Below are 25000 nucleotides of genomic sequence, written 5' to 3' on the forward strand. Positions count from 1 at the left end.
GACAAAAAAAGACATAAAAAAGCAGAATTCAAGGGGAGAAGAAGAAGAAAAAAGTGAAAAAATGCTAAAACAACATGAAGAGGAAAAGAGAGCAAGATGGGGAAAAAAGGAAAAAGAACTAAAAGCATCAATGTTGAGTGAAAGCTCCAGTTAAACGTAAAGGACATGTCAAATGGAGCAAGAAGGCACTCCGGCACACACACACACACACACACACACACACACACACACACACACACACACACACACACACACACACACACACACACACACACACACACACACACACACACACACACACACACACACACACACACACACACAGTAGCCGCTCCTGGCCGGCTGCCAGCCAGTGTTCAATCAGTCTTTCCTGTTCTTAAAAATCTCCTGTGAAGGCGGACAGAAATTAGACTGGCTGAGGCTGAAATGAGTGAAATTCTGGATCCATTAGCTGGTGTGGTGGTGGTGGTGGTGGTGGTGGTGGTGGTGGTGGGGGGGGGGAGAAAAAAAGAAAAGAAAAAGTAGGTGTAATGTTTCATGACTGCATGCCTTTATTATATCACTAATAGCTGAGAAGGTTGAGAAGGTGTTCCTTATTTTATAATTAAATACAGAACCACCAGAAGTGCCATGACAGCTTTTTTTTTTATACTGTGAGAAACAAAATATCTTTTCACTATTTTAAAATATCCCTTTTCTTGACTTTTCTGTACAAACCACTGTTCTTGAAGTTTCTCAGTTAACTAAGGAAATCATGTTTTAAGAGCGTTGATGTAGAAATCGTGTTCACGGGCAATTTACTGAAGTGGGAGCTCTGCAGGCTGTTCTGCAGCTGACCCTGAGCTATGACCGACCTCGCTGTCCCTTCTGCCTGCTAAAGATAATCTTTTAAAACTCTATAACTATTATCAGCAAATGTATAATATAAAAGGCTTGTCTGAAGTATTCTGTAGAGATAAGAACAGGTAAATAGAGTTGTTTTAACTGTTTAATGATTAACAACCACAACAAGTGAGAGTGGGACAAGTTGCATTAACCTTAATGTCGTCCTCTCGGGTCAAACTGTCAACTGTTCCTTCTTTCCTCCCTTCCTTCCTTCCTTCCTTCCTTCCTTCCGTCTGTCCTTCTTCCCTCCCTCCTTCTCTCTTTCTTTCCTTCCTCTCTCTTTCCTCCCTTCCTTCTGTCCTTCCTTCCTCCCTCACTCCTTCCTTCCTTTCCTTCCTCCCTCACTCCTTCCTTCCTTTCCTTCCTCTCTTCCTTCTTTCCTCCCTCCCTCATTCTCTCTTTCTTTCCTCCCCCCAGCTTCCTTCCTTCCTCCCTTCCTCTTTTCCTTTCTCCCTCCCTCCCTCCTTCTCTCTTTCTTTCCTCCCTCCTTTCTTCCTTCCTTCCTTCCTCTCTCCTTTCCTTCCTTCTGTCCTCCCTTACTTCCTTCCTTCCTTCCTTCCGTCTGTCCTTCTTCTTCCCTCCTTCTCTCTTTCTTTCCTTCCTCTCTCTTTCTTCCCTTCCTTCTGTCCTTCCTTCCTCCCTCACTCCTTCCTTCCTTCCTTTCCTTCCTCTCTTCCTTCTTTCCTCCCTCCCTCCTTCTCTCTTTCCTTCCTCTCTCCTTTCCTTCCTTCTTCCTTCCTTCCTCATTTCCTTCCTTCCTCCCTCCCTCCTTTCCTTCCTTCTCCCTCCCTTCTTTCCTTCCTCCCTCCTTTCCTTCATTCTTCCTCCCTTCCTTCCTCTTTTCCTTCCTTCTTCCTTTCTTCCATCCTTCCTTCCTCCCTCCCTTTGTTCCTTCTTCCTCCCTTCCTTCCTTGACTCAAGGACAACAGGAGGGTTAACAAGAAGGAAACATAAAAAAAAAGATCTATTATCTAAATATTTTAGATGTACGAAATGGAAAATTCAATCTTCTGAAGCAGCTAATCTGAAAACCAGAAAACCCTGAGTGAGCACAAACCTATCCTGAAGCTGCACATTCATCAATATTTACAACGTGAATAATTGTTTAGAACTTTTTAAACAGATCTGATAAAAAAATATTTGCCTGATTTTATTTTTCCATTCGAGTGAGTGCAAACAAAAGTGACTTATCTCCTCACGTTTAGAAGAGGAGGCACCGTAAATGAATCACTTATTCCTTTGCTCAGTGGACTAATTTTTCCACCACATCTGTTAAGCTTTTTTGACAAATTGTGCAAACTAACAAACAGAGCTGAGAACATATTGAAGAAAAAAACCTCCCGACACCAACATCAGCTGGCCTACAAATAAATAGATTTCAGACGTAGCAGTTTTTTTTAACAAGGACCTAAATGAAAAGTACCACAGCCTCTTAAGAGACATTAACATATGGAGATGGTGGTCATTCTGGCACGCTCTATTAAACAGGAGAAAACAACAAAGACTGCCAACTAGCTCCCTGGGTTTCCACACGAAAACTGGCTTTAGCGAACCCCAGTGAATCATAGCTGGCTGCGCTTTATGGAAATTATTCGCACAGTCGCAACTTATCTTTGACAGCTCGGATGAAAATGCCCATTGTGTATGAGCTAACAATGTATTGTAAATGCCAAGTTGACCACTTGATTGTGCCGAATTATTGCTTGTGTGTGTGTGTGAGTGTGTGTGTGTGGGAAAGCCCATTGTCCAAGGGTGTTAGGAAAAATCACAGAGGAGGTGGGAGGCAGAGGGGTACTAATGAAATTCTTTCTAGATTGTAACGACTCGAGCCGCCGTCGAGTTTCCTTTGAAGGGCTTAAGGAGTCAACAGTCTACTTAAATGTCAAAGCCTTTGTAGGGATTACAGATGGAGGTGGGGTGGGGGGGTGGAGGGGGGGCAGTGGCCACGGGGTGCGAGGATGATGGTGTTAAGTTGGAGTGGGTTGGTGTTAAGGTGTGTCACCCCTGGGTGGGAGCGGAGAGAGAGAGAGAGAGAAAGAGAGATATAGAGGTAAAAGTGATGCATTCCTTTCATACCAAGGGGAGAGCATTTAGAGGATGAGAGGAGACGAGGCATTAATGGAGATTAGCACCGCAGGAACACACAACGTCGAGGGTTTAGACACGCACACACACATCTACGTACATGCTCTTAAGACGACCCGCTTTGCAGTTTCGCCCACCAGCGCTTAGAGTGAGTCGGACTCCACGTGACATTCGGAGCTAATGAGCATAACAGGAATTTTCATGGCTGACATGTGAGGATATATGTGTGTAGTTTGAGCGTCTACGGTGCGACGTAAAGATAAATCCACCTGCTGATTGATGTGCTGTAGTCTCTAATGATGTCTCCATTCATACAGTAACGAATAACAATGCTTCATTGACAGTGAAAGGACGAGTGGTAGACTGCATTCGTCATCTTTGACAGAGGAAGATAGTCTACGTAAAAAAAAAGTGGATGTCGAAAGATGAGGATGTTGCCTTTGGAAGAAAAATTAAATAGGTTTACATCATTAGACATTAATAGATTAAAAACAGCTGTCTGAACGTCTGAACGTCTGAACGTCTGAACGTCCACTTACACCGACTGAGGACTGTAACCGCAGCCAGTGTGGACAAGGTGTTAGCCAGAATAAGTTTCCAAGCTTGAATGGCAAGCATATGATTTCTTGCACTGTAATCAGATAAAAAGACAGTCTTTAACACGTGAAATTGTTGAAAGCTTGCAAATTGCCACTACTGTTGTATCAGTGGTTAGAGCGTAATCCAAGTAAGGATAGACGTGGTGATTCACAGATGAAAACAGTTCCAAACATCTATTTAGTTTAGTTTAAGGTTGTTGTTTTTAGACATAGCTTTAATATAACAAAGGGTATTTTGCTCTCATGCATTGTACTAAAAGTGGCACAAAAGCAGTTAAAAATAACATCCGTTTCATTTACTTCAGTTTTATTGCAAAGGTTTACAAGTGAAGTGTCCTTGTTTACTTCCACCTGCTCCCCTGGATTCATCTGTGGACATTACCAGCTGACATATATGGCCAAGCTTGCAAATTGCCACTACTGTTGGATCAATTGGTGAGATCATAATCCAAGTGAAGATAGATGTGGCGATTTACAGATGAAAACACCTCCAAGTATCTATTAAAAAAGTTGTTTTTAGACATCTAGCTTTTATATAACCAACTGTATTTTGCTCTCTATATAGTCATCTTACTAAAAGTGTTACAAAAGCACTTAAAAACCACCTCATTTACTTCTACCTGCTCCTCTGGATTAATCTGTGGGTCCACACTACTCTGTACATTACCAGCTGACATATATGACCAAAAGTGGTCGACTGTTTTTCAATGTTTAAGCCCTTTTTCCCCTTTTCACATTTAAACATGACAATCCCCCACATACAAAAAAGCCTGGTCTATTAATACATAGTTTGAGTTTTCCACCTCAAAGTATCTATTTAAAAAGTTATTTTTAGAGATCAAGCTTTTATATAACAGGGGGCGGCTGTGGCTCAGGAGGTAGAGCGGTTGTCCACTAATCAGACGACTGGTGGTGGTTCGATTCCAGGCTCCTCCAGTCCACATGCTGATTTGTCCTTGGGCAAGATACTGAACCCCAAATTGCCCCCGATGGCTGCGCCAACAGTGTATGAATATGTTCAGTCCATTTAACAAAGGGGTATTTTGCTCTCTACAGGGTCTCCTGGTCATATATCTTACTAAAAATGGTACAAAAACACCTAAAAACCACCTGATTTACTTCCACCTGCTCCCTTGGATTCATCTGTGAGTCCGCACTTCTCTGTACATTAACAGCTGACATATATATGGCCAAAAGTATGAAGACATGAACTCGTTGTGCTTAAATGTGCTTTGGGTCTTGGGCTGTTTTTCAAGTTTTAAGCCCTTTTTTCCACCTTTTCCATTTCAACATGATAATGCCCGTCACACTTTTTCCCCAGACTTTGAACAATAATTGACTCTGTGCCCCTTATTTATATATTTATCTATATTTTAAAGTATTCAACACATATTTTAAAGTTTATATGGTTATGGGTATGAATGTGTATGTAGTCATGGATGTGGGTGAGATGTGTTTGGGCTTATGTGTGTGTGTACTAGTGTTATGTGTATATATTTTATATTTTTATGCTGCAATTGGACTGCTCAAGTTACATTATATACTTGCGATGGCAACAAAGATCCATCTACCTACCTTTTTGTCTACATATCTATCTCTGTATCTAATAAAAGCTTGGTCGATTGGGCGATGGTTTTGCTGTGGCAGAACTTGGCCTCATCTCAACCTTATCAACCCCATCAGAGACTTTAAAGATGAACTGAGATGCAGCCAGGCTCCAAAATCTGGTGGAAATCATTCCCAGAGGAGCAGAAGCTGGTGTCCACATACTTTTGGCGCCACACTGTACATGAGTCCCTTATTCTGCCTCTCCTCTACAACCCAGATAGTTTCATATCTCCTCCTTTTCCATTTCCCTCTTCGGGGTCCACACCCTTACAACACATGTCCTCCTTGTTTTCCTCCTCTCTTCTCTTCTCTCATCTCCACCACCTCCCCCCCCTTCTTCCTTTCTCTCCCCCAAACATACGTACTTCTTCTCCCTGTTCTCTTCTCCACCCACGCACAGCTCACCTCCTTACCTCCTTCTCCTGATCTAGCTCAGAGTATACCTCATGTCTGCTCTGTTTTTTCCATCCATGTCGTGCCTCTTCTTCCTCCAACCTTTAATAAACCCTTTTCCAATTCTACTTAAAGTCGGACGCGTCTCTTCCAAAAGCTCGAGATCCATCCATCCCGCTACGTACTCTCCCCCAGCTGCTTGGCTTCTAAGCCCCATTGAAATACTCCAGACTAGTTATTTTCAGCTATTTTTAGCATCACAATAAAGCTTAACAAAAAAGAAACACTTCCCAATATTTCCAGACATTTCACATTAAATGTGCTTCTGGGGAGGGGGGGAACTGTTCCACCAACACAGGCCTGCCAAAGCAAATGCAATCCAAGTGAAACAATAGCATGAAAACACTGTTTTTTTTCATAAGCAGCTTTTTGACTGACGTTGAAATCAGTGTTTTGAAAAAAAATGAAAAAGAAAAAGAAAAAGAAAAAAGAAAAGAGGTCCGTGACATTTGAAATAAAGAGTGGTTTTGTTGGTTTGCAGGGGAAAGTAATATCTTCCAGAAATATTGCAGGGCCTGGAAACAGTTGCCTGGAGGCAGCAGGGGGATGAACTGGGCTTGTCTGGAAAGCGCCCAGATGTCCTTACGTCAAAGTGAGCGCTGTGTTAGCAGCTGGTGTTCGGCGCTCTTACAGAACACTGGATCTGATGCTCCAGACTCTAACTAACTACAGATTGTAACTTACACTAATGCTGATGCTGTTACAGAGAATGGTGTGTTTCATTTAAAGGCTGTTTTTTATATTGTAGATATTCAGCAGCACTGTCATTACCTTTTGAACGCTGTCACCATCTGTACATGATGTTAAATGTCATTGAAGATCAGTTAGATGTGCTGTAATAGCTCAAGTGTTAAAAAAGTCTTCATACTTCTCAAATAAATAGTGATGTTCACTGTTAGATGTTACTGCTGTTTTAGTTTTTAGTCCATCTAGTTGCATCCTACATGAATGTCATTCTGGTCAGCAGTGGGCAGGAATGTTTTTTTATGTCACTTCACATACAGGAAATCATTTGAGGTAATTATATTACATTACAGAGTTCCTGCTCATGTTTTAAGAACAAATTTAATGACTTTTAAGACCTTTTTAAAACCTATTTAAGGAAAAAATAATACCATATAATAGTGCAAAAGTAGGATTTACTGGTGTAGGTTGAAATAGAGCTGCAGCTAATGATTAGTTTCATTATAGCTGATTATTGTTTTACTTTAATTAACATGTTGATTAGTTGGTTTATGTAAAATAATCACAAAATAATGATAATAATGATAAATAACATAAACTGAACAAATATAATTACGCTCAAATCAAATTTAATACCTTAACCCCTACAAATCCATACATTTTAACACATTTTTAGACCATTTTAAGACTTTGTAAGGATCTGCAGGGATTATTTAGTGTTAGCCCTGGTTTGGAAAACAAAGATGAAAATGTGATGATTCACTGTTAAGCCATGTGCCTTAAAGTGCTCGGAGGGGCTCTTTCATACCATCAGCCATCAGACTGTACAACCCCACAGCTCCCAGTACCTCCCATTCCCACTAATAAGACTGAGGCTGTCCCTTACTGTTAAATCACAGGAATATTGCACACTTGTATATAGTATAATGAATGTATGTATATTGTAGATTTATATAATTCCAGATTATTGTAGAGATTGTTTTATTGTATGTAGTATTTTTTATCACTTCACCATTACAAGGCTACTGTTGTGTCAATTTTGAATTTCCTCCTATAGGGGATCAATAGCGTTTACCTTACCTTACCTCATGACACACGACAGAAAGTTCAATTTAGAGAAGCATAGAAAGTCAACAGTGGATGCGTCATGAAGTGAGGCGAAGACGCACATATACATGCAAGTTAAAAAATGTTTGAAGCTGTTTGACTCTACTTCTTAAAAAGATACGAAGCAGGAGAAAAACTGAGGGTAAAAAAGCAAAAAATAGAGCTCATGATAGTCTATATGGTGACAGGTGAAGGATGTGATAACAAGTTTTAAACATTTTGACATAACAAAGATCCAACTTGAGGCTGAAACATCGTCTGTAATATTAAATATGCGGTTTAGAGTCGGTGTGCAGGCGTTGCTCATTTACTCAAAGCTGTTTTCCGATAGCTCTTCATCTCTTACGTCTTTATGTGAGAATAATTACGCCTCTTCAAGTTTGTGGAGAATCAACACAGACTTAGCTAATATATTCCAGTGTGCAAGAGGCCAACATTTGCTTCCAGATATCCTTCTGTGTCGCTGATTTTTATTTTTTATTTTTTTTACACCTCACCGCTGTTAAAAGTGAATTTGGGGTTATTTGTACAAGCTGTCAGTGCACTCAGTCACCTGTCAGTGCTGTTAAAAAAGTAAACTAACAACTAAAATGAAGTTTTTAGAGAAAGCAAACTGATCGTCTTACAGTAATTACGTGTTCTCAGAGCTGCTGTACTCATTTGTTAAAGTATTTAACATCTAACGAAATGCTATCACTACAATATTTTATTTTTTTAACTGTATCATGCTGCTGTAGTTAATTTATTTTTGCAATTTTCTGTATCAATGCAACACTATGAGTGAAAAAGACGGATGGTGCTTCTAACATTCACAGTTTGATTGATTTATTCTATGTTAGAAACTCATTTGTGTCTGGAAAAATCAGTCACAGTGATTATTCTGTTAAAATAAAAAAAGGGTTTGATTGCAAATAAAGTGGCACACGTTCAGGAAAAAACCCCGTTATAAAAAAAAGTGTTGCGTTACCTGTCGGTGAGTTGTAGGACAGTGTGATGTCTCCGGTCAGGTCAGCGGGGGGGTAGCGGCCATTTAGAAAAGCCGAAAACGCCACAACTGTGGAGGAGCCGACACCTGTAGAGTAGAGATTAAACAAACATCATTACATTACATTACATGGCTTCTTATGGCTTCCTACTTATTTTAATTAGGAGTTTTACAAAAGTCAGTGTGTTTCTGAATTAAGGTTTCTTCAGTTTTGGAACATCAGTCGGAAGTTCTGGTTTCACATTTGCTCTCTTTTAAAAGAAAAACATTGATATATGTGGATGAGGAAATAAGGCAGCCTATGACACATACTGACACGCACGCACACACACACGCACCCATACATATATGCAAACACACCAACTTGAAGAGTCGGAGTCAGCATTTCCGAGGTGTGGACAGGACAGGATACAGCAAACCCAATGCTAACCAGACCCCTTACTGTACACACACACACACACACACACACACACACACACACACACACACACACACACACACACACACACACACACACACACACACACACACACACACACACACACACACACACACACACACACACACACACACACACACACACACACACACAGACAGACAGAGAGAGAGCTCTGCTTACACTTAAAATCTCCAGGCAAGGTGAGGACAGAAGATTAACAACATTAACCAACTTTAACATTCATCCTAAGTGCACGCACGCACACACACACACACACACACACACACACACACACACACACACACACACACACACACACACACACACACACACACACACACACACACACACACACACACACACACACACACACACACACACACACAGAATTTATATGTAGCATGAGAAAGGGGCGATGACTTGTAGCTTCCCCTTCAAATAACCCAAAACTAACAGAGAAAGAGAGAAGAGAGAGAGAGAGAGAGAGAGAGAGAGAGAAAGAGAGGGAGGAAAGGTGGAAAGGAGGGAGGGAGAGAGTGAGGGAGGGAGAGAAAGAGAGAGCAAACAAGCACAGGAGAGAAAAACCAGGGATCAAATACAGACGGAGAGGAAAGGATATATTACAGCTAATGGCTTCATGCAGTCACACACACACACACACACTCAGGGCAGTGTGGTGGTGTAATGGGGCGTGATGTTCCTGAGCTCGGGCTGTTACAGGTGACTGAACCCCGAGTATGTGTATGTGTGTGTGTGTGTGTGTGTGTGTGTGTGTGTGTGTGTGTGTGTGTGTGTGTGTGTGTGTGTGTGTGTGTGTGTGTGTGTGTGTGTGTGTGTGTATCTCTCAGTTTATTCAATAAAATAGAGGAGAGACTCGCGCTGAGCCGAGGCCGAGACGGAGACCTCTTGAGCCGAGGATAAACAGCGTAGGAGGAGGCGAGATGGATGAGAGGTAGATGAAAGGTTACACGATGACACACACAGAAGAGAAGATAAACGATAAGAAGCAGAGAGAGAGAGAGAAAGAGAGAGAGAGAGACTTTCTCCGCACTCTGTCAAACGTCCTGACAGCGTGACCTCCCCTCTCTCTCTTTCTCTCTTTCTCCCTCCGTCTTCTTCTTCTCCTCCTCTTCCTACACTTATCTCATCTCTCTTTCTACCATCCATCCTTCTCCTCTTGCTCCTTTCGTTTTCTCCTTCCTCCCACTTTTCTATGCTCGTGCTGTCATCGATCTGTCCTTCTCTTCCATATAATAGATCAGCCAGTATTAGTTTTAACCTCCTCCTGTTGGCCTCAGGTTGATTATGACCCAAGAAGACAACAGGTGTTAAGTAAAAAATGAGGTATAATTTCATATAAATGAGGCCTAATTTCCAAAGAAATATGTGTAAAACCTGTGTGGTAATAAGTAATCAAAGCAGGAAGACAACAAGAGGGTTAATGTGTAAAATAAGTAAATATTTTTGACATGGATCCATAATATCCTAGCTGTAAATTTTGGTAAGTTTTCCTTGTATTTTTTTTTTTTTATAATGAGAGTTAGATGAGAACATTATCACCACTCTCATGTCTGTACAGTAAATATGAACCTATAACCAGGAGTCAATTAGTTTAGCATAAAGACTTTATGTTTTATGTAACTTTGAATTGCCTTGTTGTTTAAATGTGTGATATGAATAAATTTGACTTGTCTTGTTTGCTTAATCTATATATAAACCAACAATTAGTGGTTTTATTGGGAGCTTTGGAGCTTGGGACCATTAAAATAAAGCAAATTTAGTGAAAATCTGTCCATCAGGAGAAGTTTTGACGTAATGGCATTGCTCAAGAGCTTCCCAAAATAAGCAGCAACCACCAACTAGAGACCATGAAAATCTTAATCAGATTTCATGAGAGCCTGACTGATACTCGTCATGATATTCTGCTTTGACGCAACGTTGCCTGCAGTGTTTTATATCAGAAGTGACCCTCACCTGAACTGTAGTCCAAAGCAGCGCTACAATGATGGGAACCAATTAGTGAGGGAAAAACTTTTGGCGTTACTAAACTGTTGGTAGAAAAAACGCTGCCAAGACCATCAGATTTTAACATATTAGATTGTGGTTTGTTTCACATTTCCAACTCTGAGTCAACATCATTATTGTTATTTTAAAACCATGACTACCATCGGCCACCATAACTACGAGGTTACTACCCTAACCATGACAACGGAGGTCTCCTAACCTTAAGTACTCAAGTTTAATCCCAAACATGATTCTTCCCGAAACCCAACTAAACTTTAACCACAGCACTTTCACATCAAGGAGATTTTTAACAGTGTTGACAGCCAAATAGGAGTATGATGTCGTCATGACGATGGGAGCGTTGGATCAGAAAGCACTTGTGTGTAATTTTCTGGACTGCATTGAAAGATACTCCTCTACTCTTCAATCTTCTCTCATGACACCTTCCCTTTTTTCCTCCTTACCTCTGCATCTTTACTTCTTCTCCCACCTTCCATCTTTTTCATGTTCCCCTCATCCTTCCTCTTCTCCTCTTTCCTCCCCCCCCCCCCTTTCCCTCCTTCCCTGTCATGCTGTCTTTCAGTAGAAGGCTTTTAACCTTTGTCCCCTGCAGGTCAAACTGGTCAGACTGGTTTAAGTGCTTTAAGTGTTCCCAGGCCCATTAAGACCAACAAACAACACCAAAGGAGACACAAAGTAATCCCTCCTCTCTCTCTCTCTCATTCTCTTTCTCTTTCTCTGTCTCTCTCTCTCTATCCATCTCTGTCTCTTTTCTCTACAGCTTGTCATCATGTATTCAGGCACATCAGGACAGGTCACGATGGGTCGCTGTGGGCATCGAACCTGCGAAATCCAGGTAACAAGAGGTCCGACCCGGTGAGACTGTTCAGACTGGTCCCAGTGTTCTCAGGCACATTAACCCATTAACATCACCGCCAAGGAAAACAAACTCCACAAAAGGAGAGACTACAATCCCCTACTTCTCTTACCTCTCCTTCTTAACCTCTTTTTACCCTCTTTTTTTTCATTTCTGCTCTCTTCTTACCCTCAGCAACTCTGTTTTTATAACTTTCTGTCACCTTTTAAATTGCTTCTACACCTTTTTCTCAAATTTCCTCCCTCTATTTCCCTCAGAAAATAAAGAGGTGCTCTTCTTTTAACCTCAGTTTCTCCTTTACTTTGATCAACTCTCCCTTCATTTGCCTCTGTCCTCCTCTCTCAGAACGATCTACAGCCTGCGTGAACACCTCATCTTTTTTGAATGAAGCTAATCCATTGACGCTTACAAATTCAAGGTTGTTAAAACACAAAAATGACACGTTAATCTGTTTCATGGGCTCTGTTTTCATGGCAGTGCAAAGACTAATGTTCCACATATTTTGCTTTCCTTTAAAGGATAGGTTCCCAATTTTTGTCTTAAAACAAGAGTCAGGTGCTTAAATGAATAGTGGGACATGTTTTTTTTGTTGCTGTAATCATTCCTCCTGTTCATACCGACCATTAGAAGATCCCTTCATAATGCACTTTCAAAGTATATGATGTATGTAAAAGTTTATTTGAAATTAATTTGAAGCTTCAGCCGTCCCAAATGAGTCAAATCTCATCTTCTATGTTTCAACGTTACAGTGTTTTTAGTGCCAAAGTTCCTCTTTTTGTTACTATACTTCCACCACAGCTCAACAGGGAAACACTAAGAAGGAATTTGATGCTAAAAAGACTGTAAATGTGTCAGATATCCACTTTATTTGACTAACTTGGACAGTTGAGGCCTCATATAAGCTTCAGATAAAGTTTTAAATGACTCCCCAACTTTCCAAACATGTAGGAGAACCTATGAAGGCCCTCTCCAGAAGCCAGTGTTTGGTTTGTCCATCCTGGGCTACTGTAGAAACATGGCGATGCAACATGGTGGCCTCCATAGAAGAGGACCCGCTCCCTCTGTAGATATAAAGGACTAATTCAAAAGCTAACAAAAACACAATGATTCTTAGTTTCATGGGATTACACACTAATTAAAACATACTTTTTCTGCCATGTCTGTTCAGCTTGATGCTACTAAATTATACAAATTTTTTTTTTCTCAGAATAAGGACTGTGGATTTTGTCCTCCATCACTTACATTGAAAGTGCATTTGGAGTGAATCTTCTAATGGTCAGTATGAACAGGAGGAATGATTACAGCGAGGAAAACCTGCTTCAATGTTCGTTTAGGCACCTGACTGTTTTAAGACAGACTTAAAAAATTGTGAACCTGTCCTTTAAATCCATTTATCATGTCTGCAAAAGGATTAAAGTTTTATCCAAATATAAATAAATAAAGATTTGACGTTTTAGTGAAAATGTGGTCTTAAATGTTTCTCTGACGTGTGTGTGTGTGTGTGTGTGTGTGTGTGTGTGTGTGTGTGTGTGTGTGTGTGTGTGTGTGTGTGTGTGTGTGTGTGTGTGTGTGTGTGTGTGTGTGTGTGTTCAGGGTGCAGCGCTGTAGCTTTCCTCAGGGTTCAGGTTATAGTACTTGACAGCTCAGGTTAAACCGACTACTGACTGTTTGGAAGAGGTCAGAAGTCAAGAGGGGTGGAGATGGTGATCTATACCGCACAAGGAGATGGGAAAGAGACGTGTGTGTGTGTGTGTGTGTGTGTGTATGTGTGGTACTGTGTGTGTCTATGTGTGTTTGTGTGTGTGTGTGTGTGTCTTTGTCATGTGCAAACAATATAAAAAGCAAAAAACATTGTGAAAGAAAAAAAAAATCTGGAAGGTAAATTTGTTGGGAGACATTCCCAGTTTGCTTCTTCTGTGTGTGTGTGTGTGTGTGTGTGTGTGTGTGTGTGTGTGTGTGTGTGTGTGTGTGTGTGTGTGTGTGTGTGTGTGTGTGTGTGTGTGTGGTGTGTGTGTGTGACTCATCCAGAGGCAAATAAAGTGAATGTGAGGTGACCATCGGTGCAGTGTTAAACATTGAACTCTGACCTCTACACAACCTGAACAGACAACATCGACCCTACAGAGAAGATAAAACGCTTTCATTTCAAACTTCACTTCAAAACAAAGAACCGGTTTCTTTACTGGACCCCAATGTTTCGGTTAGAGCTCCAAATATAATTTATGATTACGATGACAGTTTGGCATCATGAAAGCAACGCGTGCCAAACCATGTGGAAAATAGAGCACAAACAAGTTCACACATATGGTGAAAATCCCCTCGGTGGTAACGGCAAATAGAAACATGGCTGCTGAGGTCCATCAACAGTTCCCAACGGCTCCAATTCTGAATAAAATATCATGTTGAAAACTAGTATCTGTATCCACACAGTAGATTTATTCATCACACATGTGCACTGATTTATTTAACATGTTTTTGTACCAATGAACACACACATCCATTGTACAGGTGCTGTTATAGCCATCTTTTTCTTTAATATAATCATGTAGCCTGTGAGTTTATCATTATGATTTGTTATTAGAGTGATTCATTGCTATATTTAATTGCTTTAATTGATCGATTACCTGCAGCAAATAGTCCAGCAGTGTCAGTGTAAGGTGACGTTGTGGTTAAATGTAATGTTGACCACACTTTACACTATTTAACGCTTATCTCATATTACTTTAGTTCAGTCACTAACACTCTTGTCATAGATTAAACCATTTATAGCGACCAATGGAAATAAAGTTTTGCTTGGCGCTAAAAGGCTCCACTCTAAGATGCTCCCTGGATTAGCAAGACGTGAATTTCAGATTGACCCTTGATTTATTTACATCATTTTTGGAGGCTTCACCAGTCCTGTTGAAGAAAGAACTGAGCCTGAAGGCGAAGTTCTCAATTTACAAGTCAGTCTACGACCCAACCCTCACCTATGGTCACAGCGGCTAAAATGAGTTTCTGTCCAGAGAGTGTCTGGGCTCAGCCTTAGAGATAGAGTCCAGGCACGTCCGACTGGGAGGAGACCCACACTGGAGGGATTACATCTCTCTCCTAACGTGGGAACGCCTTGGGATCACACAGGAGGAGCATGGCTGAGGAGAAAGGTGTCTGGGTTTAACTGCTCGGCCTAATGCCACCGCGACCCGACCCCGGATAAGCAGCAGTAAATGGATGGATGGGACTGACATTCATATAAAATCGAGTTAAATAGAAATAAAGACACCAGATGAAACATACAAAGTGAACGGACGTAGGTGTCAAGTTAAAACATGAAAAACCACAAAGTACCTAAACATTGATCTGTTTTTATAGGTGCTTTTTAAACGAGTCCACAGTATTCAAGGACCTCAAACTTATTGGGAGACGTTCAATTTACAACACAGAAACAGACCAAATCCAGGCAAAAATAATTTAATCCATGCATGAAATATGTATTCCTTGGCTCTGATTTAGCTTGTAACTGAATAAGTATCACTGTAAAAAAAAAAAAGAGAATATAACATCTATGAGCAGTAAAGCTGATTTAAAAAATAAAACACAATTTTCTTAATGGGAATCATTTAAAAAGGAATTCAATTTTAGTTTGATGCCTGACATCAACGTTTCAAACTACAACTTAGTTATCTGTATGAAAATGATACTGTATGCTTGACGTGTGTGTGTGTGTGTGTGTGTGTGTGTGTGTGTGTGTGTGTGTGTGTGTGTGTGTGTGTGTGTGTGTGTGTGTGTGTGTGTGTGTGTGTGTGTGATGAAGAGCAGGAGGAAGAGGAAGAGAGCTGGGAAGTAATAAAGAGAAAGAAGGCGGGAGAGGAAAGGGGTCATGTAGAGAGGGAAAAGCAGGTTGAGGTTGAAGGGGGGAAGACGGAGGAGAAGAAATAAAGACATTGAGGGACAGCAGGACACGGAGCAGAGAGAGGAGGAATAGATGGTGGGAGAAAATAGAGTGAGAGTAGGTGGGAAAGAGAGAGAGAGAAAGAGAGAGAGAGAAAGAAAGAGAGAGAGGGAACAAAGGAGGCAGTGTGTGGTGAACAGGGAATCGAGTCGCCATCTGAGACGAATAAAAACTGGAATAACAATAAAAGTCAGAAGGCGCTACCTCCCCCCCTCCTACTCAACCCCCCGCTCACACACACACACATACGCACACACACACACACACACACACACACACACACACACACACACACACACACACACACAAACACATGAATCAACACTTTTATTGTCCGCTGTTTTCTGCGAGGCACTTTCTAACAAATCCCTGCAGAAAACTTTGGAAGCAGACCTGAGTTTATATTCGCTGAACACACACACACACACACACACACACACACACATACACTCTCACACACACACACAGACAAGTGGGGATACACACTTACAATCAAAGACACATGAGGCAGCAGCAAAACACACACACACACACACACACACACAGCTGCAGTAGAAAGACAAAAACATATAATGACCGCTCTGAGGAGGATGACGCTTGTAAGAGTGATAGTTACATGTGTGTGTGTGTGAGTGTGTGTGTGTGTGTGTGTGTGTGTGTGTGTGTGTACATGTGGTTTGTTAAGATACATCTGTTTGTTGCAGGGAGGTAGAAAATGAGCAGAGAGAGAAAGTTTGTGTGTGTGTGTGTGTGTGTGTGTGTGAGAGATGAAGTGATGATGAAAAACAGACATAGGATGTTTCACACTAACAGCGTTTTTAAATAAATTTAATTCATTATTTAATTTAACGCCACATTTTTTCTATATAACACCTGTGGCTTTATCACTGCTACTTACACCTGTTCTTTTTCTTTGGTATTTTTACACTTAGAAAGGTTTTACATCAGTCATCAAATGATAAAAAAACAAAAGAGGATTGAGGATAAACGGGAGCAAAAGAGAAGCTGTGGGTTTAAACTGTGTATATAAATATATGAGGCATAAATGCTATAAGACATAAACAGAGATTTCATAAAGCTTACATATTTAAATGATTTTAACAGGATCTTTTTTCTTGAGTTTGAATAAATTCTAGCCGCCGGTTAAAGTCCTGCACACGAAGATTTATTTTTGTAGATATATTTGCTCTAGTTATTGCCAAGAGCTTTTTCATTCATTCATCTTGTCTTTAGTTAGAAGTAAATATACAAACATGATGGACTTAATTTTTCTCAGTCAGTGTTTGTTTTCACAGTCTGTCACCACAAACTCTGAAAGCCTTAGCCAAATTTATTCTGGAAAAAAACAAAGCAAAACATTTTATTTTGTATCAATTTTATTTTATATTAAATTCTGTATTGTTTAGTAATACTATTGGTTATTATTTATTTACATCTACATACATACAGCAGCCTTTATTCTATAAACCTGGGTGTGATTTTCTGGACAAAATCACAGAGTAAATTCTGACAGTTTGACTGGGATCAAGCTCCTCTGAGCCAAGTCCCAGCATTCATTAAAACTCACGCTGACTCCATTCATTTATTTTTTCCCCCTAATTTCCCACAACTGTAACGGATGTAAAACACTCGGTTTGGGGGCAAATCCGACCATTAAGGGTCAGCCGCGCTGGTGCTGCCGCTGCAGAGCTGAGCCAAACCAGTCAGGGCCAAAGTGAGGGGTCAGATAGTTGGCAGGTGAGAGGAGAGGAAGACAGAAAGTGTGTGTGTGTGTGTGTGTGTGTGTGTGTGTGTGTGTGTGTGTGTGTGTGTGTGTGTGTGTGTATGTGTGTGTGTGTGTGTGTGTGTGTTCGTGTTCGTGTGCATGTGTGTGTGTGTGTAGCAGCTCTCGTGTTACACAGTGGAGAGCTGTTGATTGACGAGTGGAAGCCAGCTCCAGATTTCTGTGTGCAGGAAGACAAAAGAGTGTGACATAAACACACACACACACACTCAGAGCTACTTCACAGTGTGTGTGTGTGTGTGTGTGTGTGTGTGTGTGTGTGTGTGTGTGTGTGTGTGTGTGTGTGTGTGTGTGTGTGTGTGTGTGTGTGTGTGTGTGTGTGTGTGTGTGTGACTACATCTATGCGGCTACATTAAGGTGACACATGCATGTGTTTATGCTTATGTACCCACAGATATGAATGTGCTGGGTGGGATTTGTGAAACGCTTGATGATGATTGATGAAAATAAGTCAGAGCCACAATGAGTCTGTGAGGACTATAAAGAATATTAGACTATTTCCTGCAGCTTTTACATCAGCATGTACAGCACTTGAACTTGACCGCTGCATTTGGAGGTTTTATTTCATTATTATTTTGTGATGTGATGTCACCCTAACCCTAACTTGTCCGTATATCATCTGAACACAAAGGAGATGTGATCATATACAGCAAAACGAAAGATTAAACATTAATTTAACCTGCCAGAATTAAATCCCTGAATGCTCCTTTCACTACTGTGCATAACACCACTCAACCAGACGTGTCAATGCACTTCTTGTAAGTCACTGTTCCATTCAGGTACATGAACATTATGCAGCAAACTACAATATTCAATAGAAAATAATCACAACATGAAACAGGACAATCTGCTGTCATTAAATTAAACAGGATACAGTAGATAACGACTAGTCATAATAAGAAAACAATCTGCTTTGATGACAGACTGCTGTCCTTTGTTTACTGTTACTGTCTTTTATCTCATTGTATTCTATTATATATATTTTCATCATCTCCTTACTGTTTTTCATTGTCCTCTCCCTTCATCTTGTCAATGTCAGTCTTGTTACTGCTCTCTGTGTTGTGTGTCTTGCTTTGTATTGTACTTATTCTGTCTTTTTTATGTGTTCCTGTGGAGGGGTCAACAGGAGAGTCTCACTTTTTTTGTTACTTTGTGTTGTGATGCATGTTTGTTTTTCTGTGCTTATTATGTATTTGTTGTATATGTGCAGCTGCACCTGGCACTTTTAGCCCAAGACAAATTTAATTATAATACCTCTGTTTTACCTACATGTCTGCAAGTCTCTAAAAGGAGGGAAGGAAGCAACCCCTGGTCCGTTTACTGCATCATCACGTAGTGTAGACGCTGTGTCATCTCTACTGTCACACAAGCGCTGACAGTAATATCTTTAACATGAGACAGCCTCTTAGTCACGGAGCTCTTTACTTTAGTTTTTTTAGCCTCTAACTTCCTGTCACAGTACAGTGCTGCTCTGATGACCCATTGCAGCACTTTACTTAGATATTTTTAAGCCTATTTTTATTTTAGATATCTTATTTGGTCTATATATGAAGCAGCATTAATCACTATTAAGGGGATAACTTTTTGTCCTCACTAGGGATAAAAATAAGGATACACCAGAGGGGATAAATCCACCATCACTTCCCGCATATCGCACCCTCCCTGTGTATATATAAGAATTTATATCACTTGATTGTGTGTGTATGTAAGAAGCTTCTGTATCTGACCCGTGTGACCGCTACCTAAACTTGTATAAACACAGCGTCTCTTTAGCGGTGTAAATGTGACAGTGCAGTGAGTCGCAGCCTCTGATCCTCCATATAAACAGTGAAACGTTGAGAGCTGCTGCCAAGAAGAAAAAAGTCCAAAAACCAAACCACCAGATTAATCCAGAAGCCTTTTGTGTGTGTGTGTGTGTGTGTGTGTGTGTGTGTGTGTGTGTCCAGTTCTTGGCGTCTTCTTCAATGAATTTACTTTTAATCATGTTTGAGTTTTTGTTGGCGCAATTTCCGTTGTCTGCTTAGACATGGAAGCTATCGCCGCTCAGGCAAAGAACTTCCCAAAGCCAGGCTCACAGTTTATGTTCATTCATGAGGTGCGAACTTAAAAATGAGAAATGAGACAATCGTGACACACTTGTAACACACACACGTAACTGCATGTATGTCTAAAAACATACAATCTTGTAAAAGTAAGAAATGTTTAGTGTTGACTGTTTTCATTTAGTATCATTATTTTAAAAACAGTCAAATTAATAACGAAACTTTATGTTAGTTCCAGTTAAAGTCAGACTTTGAAAATGAAGCGGTTTCATTGTGTGTAATTATCTCTCTTCTTATCCAGCTGCTCTCCTGTCACAGTGATCCTGAGCAGTTACAGCGAGTCTTATTCAAGCACATGCTCACATGTAAAAAGTCAATTAGAAATCCAGTGATGTGCAGACGTGGCCAAGAAATTGTCTTTCTGCATGAGAAACACAGCTGGGGGAATTGTTTTTTTGTTTTTTTTAGGGGAGTGTGGTTAAGTATCTACAACTACAAGACCACCAAGCAATCAGGACTCTGTGATCTGCTACCCTCATTACAAAAAACAGGTTTCTTATTGGTATGTAAACACACCAAATGGGTGTTTAGTGCAGTAAATAATGATCAATGTGAGCAGCAGGGTCAATGAGGTTTTATTGTGTCCATGTGGTTTAGTCAAATTTAAAGGGGTTAAAATGTGAAAGTAAACGTGTGAATAACTTGCACACATTCTTTTTTTGTGGACCCAGCATCAAATTTCTGTTTTTAATCCATTTAGAGAGAATATATTAGAGGATTATGGCAAAAATGTCTAAGTGGTGTTACCATAAAAACTTTATACCAAATAATTCAACTTGCTTAAAAACACTAAATTCTCAATAAAACACCATATCAACTAGTTTGGCATGATCTTACATTATAACTTTTATATTAAATAAAGGTAATGGAATAGTCCATCTAATACAATACACTGTAGGTGGATAAAATATGTAATATTTATCATTCTTTTGTGGTTACACCATTTGACATTTTCAGGAGCATTCAGTCTTACTTTTGATAAAAAAAAATGGTGCAAATGTCATTTTAAATGACATAAAACCAACAAAAATACTAAATGTACATTTTAACAAACCTGATGCTGCTTTTAAAACTATGTTTAACATATTTTTGATTTGCTCATCTTGCCAACCCTTATTCATTTATCACTGACCCAGCAGCATCTAACAACAATACAATACAAAGAAGAAAGATGTTCCAAATATTATAACATATCTGGAAAAGTCTATAAAAGAAAAGTGTAGATTTAAGCTGCATTACAACATATAAAAAGGAAATAATAGATATAAAGCTTGGCAGTGTGCCACAATGTGAAATGTAAGTCAGATGAAAGTTTAATAAATGGAGGAAACGGACACAAGACTTTACAGGAAACATACTGTGTGTTGTGCATAAAGTGCATCATGTTTGCATTAGTATTTATAGAGGTGGTGTAGAATATATGTACCGATAAGAATGCACTGTGGTAAAACGCATTACATTTCAGCGCAGACACGTCATGAATCACGGTGAGAGCGGTGGTCACTTTGATTCAGGGCTCAAAAATAAATGGACGGTGTGTTTCAACTGCCTGAGAAACGCCGCTCACATCTTGAAATCATAAATCCAACAATCCATACTGCACCTTCTTTACAAAAAAAAAAAAACTACTCCTCTGTGATGGATGATGGTTTCAGCAAATGTCTGACGTTTTTCTGGTAGTGATCCAGTTTCTGTGCCGCTGTGCATGGCTTCAAATAATTACTGCAGACAAAATCCACACTATCAAAGTATGAGCTGTAACATTTTAATTGAACTCTTGACCTTATACTGGTCACTCTGTTAATAATTAATAATAATATTTAACACTTACATACTGTTCAGGGTCCAATTTGACCTATTTTACATTTAAGAGCTGTAAAAACACACAATACTTATTTCCTCTAGGTCGACTTTTCCTTAATGTGACGCTGAATATACAAAAATAGAGATAAAACACATCATTTTTTACTATGTTGTGCAGCTGATAACTGATGCTCTTACTATATAAAAGTGAGAAGATGACGCTTAAAATGAAAAACTATGACAAGACAAAACTAAAACTAAAATAAATCATTCTTTCTCTCCTCTTCCTCTCAGCAGGTAATCAATCATATATGCTTTTGATCATCTTGGAGTCAGTCATCACCTCTGAATCCTGGACTGATGGTGCAACATGTATCGATGGCAACACTGTGCACCGTCATATATCACATCTTTCAAAATTAAAGAAAGGTGCTCTTCATTTTAACGCTGTTGCTTTGGTCCGACTGTGACACTTTCATTTTACATTTATTATGTAAAATGAAACTTTTTCTTTATGTTGTCACTTCTTCAGTCTTATTATTATCAGCTTGTCAATCAACAGTGAAGCACTTTAAACTACGTTAACCTGAATGAAAGCTGCTATATAATCTAAATTTGATTCTCCTGGATCATAAAATAGTGATTCTGAATGTCTTTTTCCATACAATTAATCAAACAGGAGGATTAATTAAACATTTCTTAATGACTGATGGGGAATTTATGAAAGTGAATTAGTGTAGAGACTAATTAGGAGTCAGAATATGAACAATATGTGAGGGTTAAGTTAGGTAAAAATGGCCAAAAATTAGAAAAAAATCACATTTAGTTTGTTTAAGTAGGTAAAAACAAAGGTGGTTTTAACAAAAAATACAAGAAAAACAACAACAATTGATTATAGTCCACTTGGAGACATTCAGGCCGATATTCACACTCAGCTACTGTGTAAAAGTAAAGACTGGCCTTTACTACTTGTACTTGTCTTTACAGAAAACCTCTAACCTGGCAGGACGACAGTTCTCAGACACTTTAATAATCCATCTACTAATGACTCACAGGGTTTTTCTCCCAGAGCCAAACCACAGAAAACTAACTGTAGGTGTGATCTAAGAGTCCTTCGCTCCATCTGTAGACCAACAGGCAGAGCAAGGCATCGACACTGCCAGGGGTTCGAGGTTGAACTCCCAACGGGGGCTAAAATGTGTGTTCTCATGGTTTTCTGTAAAGAGCCTCTGATAAAAGCCCCCCCCCCCTCTCCTTTCCTTTTGACTGGTTTACATTACACACCCTGTAAATTTACGCTCTCCATGTCTAAATGCGCCACAAAAGGTGGAAAGAGTCAAAAAAAATGGAGGGGAACAGAACAGAAGAGAGGATGTACGGACGTGTGGAACGGCTCAGGGAAGGAATGGCATGTTATACTGTGATGGTTGATGCTCTTTTAATGAGCCGACAGCAGATATCAGTGTGTTTTTTAGGGGAGGGGTGGAGGGTGGAGGGGCGGGAGGTGTTGGAGGTTGTGTGTACGCAACGTCTGGGCGAATCAGATCAAAGTTAGCGACGTCTGGACGAGGTGAACGACTCTCCCCTGCAGCTAGACGACTGAACACACAGAGAAAAGGCTGATAAGGGCTGAACAAACACACTCTGACACACACCTCTCTCACGCACTCACTCAGTCAGTCTCTGCTGCTGTGTGTGTGTGTGTGTGTGTGTGTGTGTGTGTGTGTGTGTGTGTGTGTGTGTGTGTGTGTACTTTGGAGGAGGACTTGATGAAGGAGGAAAAGAGGATAAACACTGGATAAATGTGTGTGTGTTGTATGTACTATATGGTGTGTGACTGAGAGAGTGAGTGATAAAGAAAAGCCGAAGGGAAAAGAACAGAAGTGATTGATCATGGAAGAAATTTGAAAAATCCAGCTGCGTGACACATTACAATATATTTCCTAAAAAATGTTTAAAAAAGAAGCTCTTAACGCTTAATTAAGTTGAGTTAGTTTTGGTGCTTTTAAGTGTTTGATCAGCTCTTCCTCACACATCTGACTGTGAGCACTCTCTCCTCTCTTGTCCTCTACTGTCCCCCACATGTAGGTTTTCTTATTTCCCGACATTGAGACCGACATGCTGCTGTGATTAAAGATCGTAAAGCAACCACATGTTGAGATGAACAATCAATCAAATTGACCTGCCAAGCTAAATCAGACACTTCCCGACACTTCTGCTCTTAATATGAATGAAGTTAATAGACTAAAGAGCCCAAAAAGTCACTTTTATTTAACCCTTGTGTCTCACTAAAGACGTTTTCTTGATCATTTGGGCTGTGTTCATCCATATGGCATCAAATCTTTCCAAGGAAATTCATATACAGCTAAATGACAAACAAAAAACAACAATACATTTTTGAAGCCATGGCTCCAAAATGACAACTCAGAACACAGGAATGCATGAGAGAGTCATTGTTTGGCAGAGAGAACAAAAAATGTAGTTTTAATGGGTTTTAATTGGAGACACTTTTGTCCCAGAGGAACCGAGAGGGAGTTGTTTGTTTTGTTTTTTTAAATCTGACACTGCACAAAAAATAAAAATACATCAAAATCAATGTTGTTGCTAATCATTGACAAATCCCAGACTGTGATAATCCCCCCCCCCCCCCCCCCCCCCAAAATAATTCACTTTACATTTAGTGTATGGAAAATAACTCATTTTTTGTGTTTTTCTATTGTTATATGTAAACAAACTGGCTTTTAAAAGGTTAAAATCCTGAAAATGAATATTTGATATTTATTATCAGGACTGATGTTGGTTATAATTCATTGAAAGTGGAAAATGATATTAATTTATAATATTTTCTTTTGACACAGACATTTTTGTCCCTAAGTATCACTTTCTTTAAGTGAGGCACACAGGTTAAATACATAGTCTTTGCTGTGTGATGTAGAGCTTTATTTTTCTTTAAAGCTTAATATTACAATTCATAAATTTCAAATAATTTCTTCAGACATTAGCAGACATTTTTTCTCCCCTCTAAGACAGATATCAAGAACAACAACTATCTGTATGGATAGAGCACTGGAGGTAAGGGAGAAAGATGTTTTTATGGTAATTTTTTGAGATTATTGTAGTTATAATCCGTTCTGTGTTTGTGTGAGAATGTGAACCAACTAAAACTGGTAAACAGAAACTAGTAGTTTTTAACCTGAACCCTATTTTCCCATCATGTTGTGTCTAAGTGACTAATGGGGACAATCATTTTTTAAATTGGTCCGGTACTGATTGAGAGCGCTGCATCCGGCAACCATGAAATGGGCTACAATGTAAACCTTGAAGGCAAAAATGCCCCTTAATTTACAGATTATAATCTTACAATCTGAGTCTATCAGTCACAAAAACAAGCACTTTTACTGGATGTGCATGGATGGGAAAGGATGGGAAAATAAGGTCGAGGAGGTTGAAAAATTCCCATTAAACTGGTTTCACAGAGTCGCCAGAGCAAGTTTAGAATATGGCACACAGTACAGACTGTTGCAAACTTGGTATATTTTCCACCTTTTTTCAACTCTTAGGATATTACTAAAACTAAAAGACATACTGTATGTTCTTCAGCAAAAGGTTAAGAGGAAAAACTTTAGAGTAGAACCAGCGCAATGGCATGCGGCTG

General features: G+C 39.7%; 1 protein-coding gene across 1 annotated transcript in view; it reads right to left on the minus strand.

Annotated features, from left to right (window-relative positions):
* bbs9 (Bardet-Biedl syndrome 9) overlaps positions 1-25000 on the minus strand; it is a 217983-nt gene that overhangs the window by 158875 nt on the left and 34108 nt on the right. Inside the window, exon 13 of the mRNA XM_062423178.1 lies at positions 8389-8493. Within this exon, the coding sequence (XP_062279162.1) occupies positions 8389-8493 (105 nt within the window). The remainder of the gene's footprint in view (positions 1-8388; positions 8494-25000) is intronic.

Source organism: Scomber scombrus, chromosome 7, assembly GCF_963691925.1.
Source record: "Scomber scombrus chromosome 7, fScoSco1.1, whole genome shotgun sequence".
NCBI lineage: Eukaryota > Metazoa > Chordata > Actinopteri > Scombriformes > Scombridae > Scomber > Scomber scombrus.